The following is a 12,311-nucleotide window of genomic DNA, read 5'->3' on the forward strand; positions in this document are numbered from 1 at the left end:
TTCTGGATAAATTGATGTAGCTTCTTCCAGCTTTCTCTGGAATAAAGGTTAGAGTTAGCAACAGCAACAAAAACAACAACATGATAACTAATGATAACTTCCATTCTTCTCATGCATTTATTTTAACATCTTATTTCTGCCTTTCTCTTTTCCATTAAAATTAAATGGTACGCGGAACTTGCACTGCATGAAAATAGATATATCTATTCAGCATTGAATGGGAAGTGAGGGGAGAGAAAATAGTTTATTTTCTGCTCTTTCAGTTTTTACCATTAACAACAAAAACTGGTAGAGATCATATACTTTGCAGTGAGAGGTTGCCAGTTTCCATGTGTCACCAGGGCTGAAAGCTAGAAGCTCTTCTCTGAAAACTGAAGAGCGCCTATGGGTAACATCGTGCTCTCCAGAAGTGTAGATAACATTCAATTACTTGAATCAATGTTGTAACCTTGTATAATGCTGTTTTCTATATGGCTTGATATCATTCTGGTTCACCAAATACACAGCTTTATCCTAATGAAAATTCTGCATATCCAAGAAATAATATTAGAAACATAATGATAGAATAATCTTGACAAATTCCTAGATTAAAAATACTGTTAACATTAAATTGAATAGTAAGGCAGAATGTTTGGGATAACATTTCAGGTATCTTTTCAGGGAAAGCTTGAGCACAGGGAGTGTGCAGGTGATCTACACGCAGAGTAGATCATTTCATATGTGAAGTACCAAAACTGAAACAAAATCGTGCCTGATAGAAGGTAAAGGGACTCAGAGAAAGGGTACCTGTCAAATTGTCTCCCCTGTTACAGACTTGGGTGATTTCAGAGATAATCAGAGGAACTCCTGCTATATGTACTCAACTAACAGAGTGGCATTTTGCAATTATTTGAGGTGGGCCTTCATGTGGTGGCCCCTGCAGTCTGGAGTGTTCACTCTCTCTTGAAATCTGTGACCTTCTGTTTTGTTATTTAGATGAAGATCACCCAGTTCTTTCTATGAATATTATGGATGAATGTTTGTTTTTTTCTTTTTTCCCTCCATCTTTTTATTAATTTTTGATTTTATATTGCTTAAAATTAATTATATGTCATCTCTATTTCTTTCTTTTTTATTTGTAAATATTTTGAGATGTGACTAGATGGAAAGCAGCATAGAAATTTATTAAATATGTAATAAATATTAATATTGATAAGAAGGGAGGTCAGTTGCACGTTGGAATTCTGAGAATAGATTGCTGTTGAATGAGGTTTGCTTATTCACAGAATCACTGTCATGTTAATATCAGTTACAACACTCTCTAGCTTGTCTCCAGTAGGATGTTCTTTACTGTCCCTGGTTATCTTCATCTGTTTTTGGCAGGTGGGCATACTTGCAAACAAGGCCTTGGTCTACAGCCACCCATCCTTTCTTTACATTTTCAAAGAACACCCATGGAGTCTATCAGGTGATAGCACAGACTGGCTTTGCTTTGCAGTATGTCAGCATATATATATAAAATACAAGAAATTTTAATTGTAATAAAAGTACTTTTTATTGGAAAAAAAAACTTTCGTGAAACAGATTCCTTGGGCCTGTGGTACGTTGGTGCTGTGGGCAATATGTTGGGGACCTAGGTGATAGGATGTGACAAATCCTACTTTGACTATTTCCAGGCATATCTTGGTCAAATTTTAATAATATTGATAGTAATGGAGACTTCTCTTCCTTCCTTATCTTTAGGGTCAGAAGAATTGGATAGATAACTTTTAGCTGTAATTGTACTGACATATTTTATCTGTCACTAGATATAAAAACATTTAAATATTTAACAGAGAAGTTAAGTATGTGGTAGGTTAAAAATAAAACAAGTTAGTACTAAACATTTCAAACTGAAAAACACACGACAGTTGAACTCTTTATCTATGAAGCATTTTGTTGGCAAAAAACAGCTTCTCTGTTGGCAATATACAGTGTGCTGTGAGATTATTAAATTTATATGATTTCAATTTTGTCTTAAAGAGATGGTGGCAGTAGCTACTTAATTCTATTAGAAGCCTTTTTAATTTTCAAGTTAATAATGAGGTTATTGGCAAGATAAGTAAAGCATTCTCAGTTTTGCTCATGAAGCTAATGTGGATGAATGATATTTATTGCTTGATTCAAAGGTTCAGCAGAGTAGAGCCCTCATGACAAACTAGTATGTGGCTGTGAAATTTGCACTTAGAAGTAAGATGCCAAAAATATGAAAAGTTGCTCCTAGGATCTCATGAGTCTTTAATGCATGTTTCATCATTTGTAAGCTTACCAGCAGGACATAGAAATAATTCTCCTTACCGCAAATTGCCTTTTGAACATAGAGGTTTCATTTTGCTAAAGCCAGTAGCCATAAGTTTTTGGCTTTCATATTTTTAATTTTGTTAAAAGCATCTGAACTTGACTGAAAGTTGTCAGAATTCGTATACTTTCACTGAAGAATATATAATCAACAACATGTAAATACTGTAATTTGCAGGGCATATGTCTCTCCTCAGCTCCACCTATGTGATTGCCAAGTTTATTCTTTTTGGGCATCTTGCATAGTGTTGTGTACTCCAAAAGAGAATAACTATGATGGATTTGTATAAATATATATGTGGCCCAAGTGGACCCAAATATCAATAGGTTAGGCAGCTACAGTATTAATAATAATTTTAACAAGTTGTAATAGTAATTTTTGTTTATAGAGCTTCTAGGTTACATCTTACAAATTTCTATTTTAGATTTAATTCAGATGCCTTTATTTTATATTATCTTTTTCAGCCATGGAAGAATTAATAGTTGAACTGCAGCTGTTTCTTCAACTTCTGGACCATGAATACTTGACATCCACTGTCAGGGAGAAGAAAGCAGTTTTAAATAACATTCTTCTAAGGATACAGGCAACAAAAGGTCAGTGTCATACTGATACTGTTTACACATAGGATGCTCTAAAGCAAAATGCAGAGACCGAAAGAAAATAACTGAAATCCTCACCTCTGCCATCAGATATACCAATTCTGTATCTATGCAAAATACCTTAAACGTTTTCTGTGCTGTTTGTCTTGTTTGTGCTGTTTCCCTATGAGGAAGTTCTGTAGGACTTGCTTGAAGAATGGAGATATGTCATCATTTCCATTTCATTCTCTTCTGTTTAAGGTATTGGCCTAGGAACAGGGAGGCCCAGGTCCTTGGGGCCACTTCCTCTCTCTCAGGCCAACCTACCTCACGAGATTCTTGGAGAGAAAAATGTGGGGGGGGAAAGGCTATGTACACTGCCTTAGAGTTCTGGAGGAAAGGCAAGATACATATCTAACAAACACCCAAAGAAATATACTGGACCTTATACTAGCTGGGAATTTGGGGAGCTATATCCAACAGTTCTGGAGAACATTCGATTGGGAAAGGCTGCCATAATATAGATTAATAGTTTTGTGTATTTTTTTTTTAGATTTTTTATCCCACCTTTATTATTTTTATAAATAACTCAAGGTCACGAACATACCTGATACTCCTTCCTCCTCCCATTTTCCCCACAACAAAAACCTTGTGAGGTGAGTTGGGCTGAGAGAGAGTGACTGACCCAAAGTCACCCAGCTTGCTTTCATGCCTAAGGAATCCAGCTCTTGTTATTCATTTAAAGGGCTAATTTTTTGTTTTTTCCTTTTTTGTTTCCTATATATATATATGGAGATATTGTGGAAAGTCATTCATTCCATTAAGTATTTTCCATTCTAAATGCACTTTTCCCTCTCCATTAGACTTTGAGATAAAGGAAAGTGTACAGAAACAAGAGATTGCCATCAATTTACCTGCGCCACCTCAGATGCCTTTGCCAGAAATCCCCCAGCAATGGCTGGTAAGTCTGTCTTAAGAGATCTTTTTTCTCCTTTCCTCAGAGTATAGTTTTTAAACTGAGCTACAAGCTTATCTGAATTTATTACTTGTTCCTTCTAAATTATTGTATAAAGAATGTTTCATTTATTTTAAGTAATAATTTAATTACAACCAAATATTATTCCATCACAAATTGATGTCTTCCACACTTTCAAAATTCACGTAAAATCTCATCTAAATATTTATTTAATGTTTTGTTATTATTTAGGGGTGATGATATTTTTAAAGCTGATCAGGCTAAGAAGTGCTGTCAAAACTCACTTTCGCTTTGCTTGGGGAAGCATGAAGTTGGCTTGCACCAGAAGCATCAAGTAAAATCTGGAGTGAATTTTGATAGTATTCCTGCTTTGGTTGGGTGTTTGTAACTAAAGTAGGAAGCAAACCTGGAGTGAGTTTTAAGAAATAGCAAAATTTGTGAGCCTAAATATATGCCAATCATTCAGTCACAACCTTTTTATTTATTTGTTTGTTTGTTTGTTTTATTTAGAGGAGGGTCACAAGAATTCATTATCATTTGGGTAGGAAATGGTATTGCAGATTTTGAGACTGCCTGTTTTAATGCATTAGAAAAGTCTTTGGATAATTGTCTTCCCAAATATTTAACATCTCCCTATTTGGAATTACAAATTGTGTCATACTGATTTTAATGAAAGTGTTGTATTAATAGTCTCAAATACTGATTTTGCCTTATTGATTTGAGTGCATTACAACTCTGTGCTCCTAGCTTTTTAAGAGGCCCTTTGATTTATAGATCTTTTCATTGCTTTCTGATTGGTTGTTTTATTATTTTATTTTATTTTAATATATATTTTGTTAAATATATAATAAATATATATTAAAATAATATATATTTTATTTATATTATTTTAACTCTGGTAATTTTGGGGGGACAGTTTATTGTTATGTACTTGTACTTCTATGGTGGATGTTTTATTGTTGAGATTGTAACCTGCCAAGAGTCACTCAGTTGCAGCAGCCCAAAAAAATGATTGAGTGAATTAGTAAACCGAATGAATGAATATAATAGAATGGTGGAACACTTTAAACACATTTCAGCTTAATTGATGTTGCTACATTAAAAAATGAAAAAATTATGTTTTTGAAATAATGCCTGTTATGTTGTATAGAAGCTGTCAAGGTTTTATAACAATTCGATCAGATTTGAATGAAATATAAAACACCCATTCTTCTTATTAATATTTTCTTCGACTGTTGAATTTGCCTAATAATTTTTTTCTCCCATTTAGCCACCAGATAACGGTCCTCCTCCATTGCCTTCCTCTTCTCTTCCTGAAGGTTACTATGAGGAGGCTGTGCCACTCAGCCCAGGGAAGGCTCCTGAATACATTACATCCAGTAAGTAAAATACACCTTCAAAGGGATGCAAGTATATTTTCTTGTTTAGTTATTTTTATTGCTTTAAGAATATAAAATTCGAGTTAAATTAAAAAAAAAGACTATTCATAAGTTTATATCTCTGATTATAGTATACTTTATTAAAATGATATTCTTTGCACCTGGCCAGCTCACAGTGTTTCTAAATTAACATTAAGATGCTGCAGTACTTACCAGGAATAGTACTGTGTATTTGTTGCATTTCTTGCATATTTAGTCTGCCTTACTGTTCCTAAATAATGCTCATCTTCTCCTGAATATATCTGTAATATGGTCAGAATAGATCAGAGGATGCTGGTCTAAGACAGGTCACAGGTCAAGGTGCTTTGAATTTGAAGGAGAAATCAGTGAAGTGAAAGAAAGACTGAAATATTAGAGCCATGATTCCTGTTCAGGACTTCTTGCTAAGCTCCTGCAAGCAAGAATTTCTGGAGTATCTTCATGGCAATTCAGTATACAATTCATTATAGAAATCTAAATAGGAGATTACTAAACCATAGATTACTATAGCTTCATTGTTCAGATATATTTCCCACCTTTCCTCCAGAAGCTCAAGGTTGCTTACCAGGGTCTCCCTTTATTTTAAGCTCATACTACTCTTAGGGGTAGGTTGGGCTGAGTGAGAGTGACTGACCCAAAGTCACCCTCATGACCGCTTTCATGGATGAGGGCAGAGGTAAACCTGGATCTCCCCATTGCTAGTCTAACATGTTATTGCTACACCCAGCTGGCTCCAAGAGCAGCCTCATGCCATGCATCTAAAACGTTGGATTCCCTTCTCTGGGGAACTGGCCATCACAATGGCAGAGTTAGCTTTGGGGGGACAACTAGGCTAATTCTTCAGGGCCCCACAGTTTAGGACCCTCCAAAATCTTGCATATTTCTTTATGGGTGAAGATTGAACAACCTCTAATGAAATATGTTTAAATGTTATTTCTTGCAACTTATTTTGCATTCATAAAGTTTACTTTTCAGTTCTGAAACAGAAGATCTTGCTGTAATCATACACGGAACATTGCTTAAATGTTTTGTAACTTTCAGGAGAAAACGTGTTCCCACAACCATGTCAGACAGTCATGAGAGTTAGTTAATTTTTCAGTTGCCAACTTCTAGGTTTATCTATTTAATTTTTTTTTTGTATAAAGAAAAATTTGCCAGTTAAATATTTTCTTATTCACATTATAAAAATGTACAAACATAAGGGAAGATTAGCCAAACTTGTTTTGTTACTTTATACTTTTTTAGCTTTGGTATTATTTATGACTCCAGAGTTACCTAATTTTGCTTGTAAAAAATAATGTATCCATAGAATTAAACCTGTGGATTACATAATTCACTGCTCTTAATTGAAGAAAATGTGCTTTTGCCTTAGACGTTATGAGGTTATTCAGCACAATCTGCTTAATTCCAGATGTGACTTTGTCTATGCTATACGGATGATTTTATTTTAACAAATAATATTTTTTTTGCCCCTTAAGATTATGATTCTGATGCAATGAGTAGTTCGTATGAATCTTATGATGAAGAAGATGAGGATGGAAAAGGGAAAAAAATGAGACATCAATGGCCATCTGAGGAAGCATCAATGGACCTTGTTAAAGATGCTAAAATCTGTGCCTTTCTTTTACGAAAAAAACGTTTCGGGCAGTGGACCAAACTGTTGTGTGTGATCAAAGAAAACAAACTATTGGTAATTAAGCTTATGGTTTTTATAGAAGTGCCAGTTGCAGTGTAATTAGGTCCAGCATTATGCTGGAAAGTTATCTGTAAGGCTCAGATGTATTTGCTTAAGTATCATGATTAATTTGCCTTTTCATGGCTTGGCTAGTTTTGGCTTGGCTAGTTTCCTGCACAGAAAAGGAGGCAGTTATGAATGGGTCAGCAGTACCTAGCTTCTGCAGTATACCTTTGTGTTTATTTCTGAAGTATGGTTGCTCACTGCGAAAACATGGGCAGCCAAGAGTGCAAACAGTATCAGAATTCTGACTGAATGATAATAATAGAATTTTGCAGGAGATTTAGGCAAGTTGAAAAAGATAGCCAGAATGAGAGACTGAAGAATATGTAGGAATGCTGTGTAATGCTGGTACTTGGAAGGCATCTTGACATTCAAACAGGCAAGGCTTGATTCTAGCCCTTTCCCCAAAATCCAGCCTTGAATCATTTAAATTATATGCTATAATAATGGATGGTGCTACATTGGAAGAATAATACAACTATTTCAGCCTTAATTTCTGATACTGGCTGCTTTTGACAATTGTTTGCCAAAAGCTGATCTTGAAGAAACTCTCTATGTTCATCTTGAGAAGCTCAATACTGTTGATTTATTCTTAAAAAAAAGTGTTGGAAAAGCATCACCCTGGAACATGTCAGTATGTATGTATGTATGTATGTATGTATTTATTTATTTATTTAATTAATTTACATAGCCACCCATCTCACAAACTTGACTCTGGGTGGTATGCAATAAAACAAAAACAAATCTAAACTAACCATTAAAAACAATTCAATATAAATAAGACCACAGGAGAATGGACCAACATCCTGCACACAATATGACCATCTCGTAGACTCCCTATTTCCATGGGATCCCCAAGCCTGCTGGAAAAACCAGGTTTCAAGAGATTTCTGGAAGGCCAATATGATTGGGACTAATCTCACCTCAGAGAATGATGTTTCAGAGGGTGGGTGCCATGGCAGAAAAGGTTCATCTCCTGGGTCCCATCAGATGAAACTCTAGCAAATGGGACCCATAACATACCTCTCCTGCTGGACCTGATGGGACAAGGCGATGTACATGGGGAGAGGCAATCCTTCAAATAACCTGGTTCCATGCCATGTAGGGCTTTAAAGGTCAAAAACAGCACCTTGAATTGAACCCAGAAGCAAACTGGCAACCAGTGCAGCTCATGGAGCAGAGGTGTAACGTGTTGTTTTAGGAGCACTCATAACTGTCCGCACTACCACATTTTGCACCAGTTGAAGCTTTTGGATGTTCTTCAATGGCAGCCCCATGTAGAACGTGTTACAGTAGTGCATTCAGGAGGTGGTCAGGTGATGAACTACTGTGAGTAGAACCTCATGATCCAGGAATGGGTGCAACTGGCGCACAACACAAAGTTGTGCAAAGGCCCTCCTAGCCATGTCTGCCACTTGCTCCTTGAGCAAGAGCAATGAGTCCAGAAGGACTCCCAGATTGCACACTGGGTCTCTTTGGGGCAGTGCAACTCCAATTACCACAAAAGATGGTAAAGCCCCAGATCTGGAAGGCCCTAAACCCCAAAGCCATTCACCCTTGCCACAGTTCAATTGAAGCCTGTTGCTCTCCATCCAGACCCCAACAGCCCCTAGGCACAGAGACAGGACATCAGGAGCATAATTTAGTTCGCCAGGGGTGGAGATGTATAGGAGTCTCATCAGCATACTGATGATACCTCACCCCATGGCAACGGATGATCTCTCCCAGTGGCTTCATGTAAATGTTAAACAGGAGTGGAGAGAGTACTGAACTCTGTGGAACCCTACATAGTAGAGGCTGAGGGTGGGACCTCTCACCCCTGATCAACATTGGTACTGGCCTCAGGAAGAGAACCAGCTCAATACTGTGCTGCCCACTCCCACTCCATGGAGAAGATCCAGAAGGATACCATGATCAGTGGTATTGAAGGCTGCCAAGAGGTCAAGTAGAGCCAGGATGGATGCACTACCCCCTCCCGCTCCTTCTGGAGATCATCCAAAAGCATGACCAGTGCTGTTTCTGTCCCACACCCAGGCCTGAATCCTGTCTGAAAGGGTTCCAGATAATCTGCTTCAGAGTCCAGAGTCTACTGAAGCTGCTGCATGACCACATTCTCTACAGCCTTTCCTAAAAAAAGGGAGATTGGATACAGGATGAAAGCTGTCCAATATGGTGGGATCTGGTGATGGTTTCTTGAGGAGGGGGCAAACCAACACCTCCTTAGGAGGTGGAGAAACAACCCTCTCTGTCAAGGAAAAATTCACTGCCAGCTGCACACAGGCTTTCTATATATATATATATATATATATATATATATATATATATATATTAAGAAAAATAATTTTTCACAGCAATATGGTTCAGATTTCAGCTGAGATTAATGCTGTTATTTTTTAACAACAATTTTTGTCATTTATTGTAACTATAATATAATCTCCAAAGTTTTTTGCCATTGTTAATTTGTGAATAGTGGAAAGATGATGTGAATAGGATTGTTTATTTAATCTGGAGCTGATTTTTGCTTGATTTCTCACGTTCTTATTTTTGTCTTTAGTGCTATAAAAGTTCCAAGGAGCAGCAGCCTCAGATGGAACTGTTATTGTGTGACTGCAGTATTACATATATTCCCAAAGACAGTAAAAAGAAGAAGCATGAGCTAAAAATTGCACACCAAGGACAAGATGCTCTAGTTCTTGCTGTACAGAGCAAGGAGCAGGCAGATCAGTGGCTGAAGGTATGTCATATCATAATTAATTCCATTTCTCATCTTTCCAATGATTAACTTAAGGTCAAGTGGTGATTGATAAAAATGCATTTAAAGTGTGTGAAAGGTTAGCATAAAATTGGACATGTAAAGTACTAATTCCATTCCGTCATTAAACTCATAGGAATTCAGCCAATCAGTATGCTTAAGTCATAAATTAGTGATGGACGTTACACATTACTCCCTTCTGACTTTAGCATGATGTCTGGCTGTAGTTTAAATTTTTATTTTATTTCCAATAAACTAATAACAATGTGGGAGTGAGAGACAATTTCCCCTTTCCCAAATTATTAAAGTTTGGAAGCAGCAGTGGATTTGCCAACAATAGATGTGGCCTGGCTTAAGTTTGTTACTGTGTGACTAGAGGTATAATTTAGCATGGTGACATCTTGTTCAATGATAGTTAATTTAGATTCTGAGAATAAAACAATACTGAATTTAGAAATCCTACCTAGGCATGCACTGCTTATTTTAAAGGAATTGTCCTTCCGTTCCAAAGTATTCATTCCTTATAAGTGTTTGTTCTTTGAAAGCACCTGTCCCAAATATTGAATGTCACAAAAACTAAAACATTAAGATCTAGTGTTCAAGGGGACATGCCAGTGACTACTTTTGATTCCAAATTAGCCCAACCTGGTACTCTTGCATGGATAAAAGTGGTACATTATCCAATTCCCCTTGAGTCTTCCATTTGTTATGGCTGGCATGCCCTTTTATTTCATAACATGGACCAGTGGCCAGTTGGAACTTATTTTTTTTCCCTTGAGGATGGGTATTCAGAGCAATCACTCTGTAGTTGCTTTTTCTCTAGCCCAGCTGACCTTCCCTTTAACATTGTTGTCTTTTGGGAAATAGGAGCCTTTGTTTTGTGACTGGTAGTCTTTTCCTTTCTTCTGCAAGCACAACAAAACCCTTGTGCCACGCTGATCATCCCTGGATACTTACTGGTCCTGTGTTTGCATTTTTCTCTGTTCATCTTCAGACCCTGTACCTTAGACCTGAGAACGAGAAGGGAGATGGGCAATATTTGCAGGAGTTATATTTCCAAGATTTAATAGGTTATTTTTATGTAAGACATATTTCATATGAGATACTGTACAGATTTAATAAAAAAACAAGATTGTATTTATAACTGCCCAGCACTACAGGCATATGCCAAGCTCACCTTTTGTGCAATAAGATGCCTTGCAGAGGATATGAAAAAGCACAGCAGGAGACATGCATGCAGATATCAAAGATGTCTTCATAGAAAAAGTTAATTCCCAGAACAAATCTGTCTCACTCCAACATACTATTTATTTGTTTTGATTGATTGCCATTCCAGACTATTGGGGAAGGAAATAAATACACAGGAAAACACAGGAAAAGTACCCAGTACAGAATTAAATTACTCTGCCTTAATTCACTTTTTAGAAATCAGTCTAAATAAGGGTTATAGTTCATCTAGAAAATATTCTAGCCCAAACTTCTCCAGAACAAAGAAGAAAATTTCACAACTGTGAGTGAAGCCATCTAGACAGATCCTCTTTTTGTGCCTTTGGACCACGCTGCATACAAAAAGTATAATTTAAATTATACTTAAGGATAATGATGCAATATCCTGAAAAAGTAGCCACAAAAGTTCTGTAGAATTCAAGCTCTGTAGGCATTTGAAGCTCAAAACTGGGTCTTGTGATTTTAATCCTGAAGGTAGGAAGATAGTGCTATAGAGGTAAATTAATACTTCTTTTAGAATATTAATGTTTTTATTGTTGTCTTTAATTCGTCAGTTTGCAAACCACTTAACCTTCCCTTCAGGGATTGAACAGAAGGGTAGACATTAATGGCAGCAGACACATCTCTATCCTTGCTCTGTTAAAACATCACTAGTACTTAATTATGTAGCAAACAGTTTGGGATGAAAACAGCTATCTTGATAAAAATGAGGAGCCTGAGTTCTGTCTTGCTGGAATGATGAATACTGTCTTTTGAAAGAATGCATGATTTCATAGGCACAGCTCATGGCCAAATTATTCTCTTTGTCCTCTCTCTGACTTCTATGTCTTGTGTAGCCAAAACTAATTGCCTCTGTGGGATGAGCAGATGCTGAAAACATGAGCAATATCCTAAGGGTCATTGAAGAGGCAGGAGCAAAAATACAGAAATATTTGCACAAGTAAAATAGATACTCAAACTGAAATACAAATCACAAGGATTTTTTAAAAATCCATATAGATCTGATGTTTGATGTTTTAAAGCAACTTAGTGTTTTCTTTAGTTTATCATATAATTTCCCCCAATTGTGTGTGTGTGTGGGGGGGCTGAACATGTTAGGTTAGGATGCTTCGATAGAGGAAAAACAGGAAGAACCAACTTAAATGTTCCAAATTTTTGTGATAAAAGAAATAATTTTATATTGTAGGAATTAAGTATTTTATCTTATTAATAGTCCAACAGCTGTGGTCTTGGCCAAGAACTGTAGCTTAGAAATTAGGTGTAAGCATGTTCGTCTACATAAACAGTGGAACAGCATATTTTGTT

The 12,311-nt window shown here is 36.5% G+C and overlaps 1 protein-coding gene across 5 annotated transcripts in view; it reads left to right on the plus strand.

Moving 5' to 3' along the window:
* Positions 1-12,311, plus strand: part of AFAP1 (actin filament associated protein 1) — a 55,953-nt gene that overhangs the window by 9,655 nt on the left and 33,987 nt on the right. For all 5 annotated transcript variants that reach the window (XM_025169499.2, XM_007432778.3, XM_007432780.3 and 2 more), the window contains exons 2-6: positions 2,782-2,910; positions 3,759-3,856; positions 5,142-5,250; positions 6,768-6,979; positions 9,582-9,761. In XM_025169499.2, the coding sequence (XP_025025267.1) occupies positions 2,784-2,910; positions 3,759-3,856; positions 5,142-5,250; positions 6,768-6,979; positions 9,582-9,761 (726 nt within the window). In that variant the 5' untranslated portion in view covers positions 2,782-2,783. The remainder of the gene's footprint in view (positions 1-2,781; positions 2,911-3,758; positions 3,857-5,141; positions 5,251-6,767; positions 6,980-9,581; positions 9,762-12,311) is intronic.

This window comes from Python bivittatus, unplaced genomic scaffold (genome assembly GCF_059951505.1).
Source record: "Python bivittatus isolate LINGU-HERP-01145 unplaced genomic scaffold, Pbiv_v1 ctg000960_np1212, whole genome shotgun sequence".
Lineage (NCBI taxonomy): Eukaryota > Metazoa > Chordata > Lepidosauria > Squamata > Pythonidae > Python > Python bivittatus.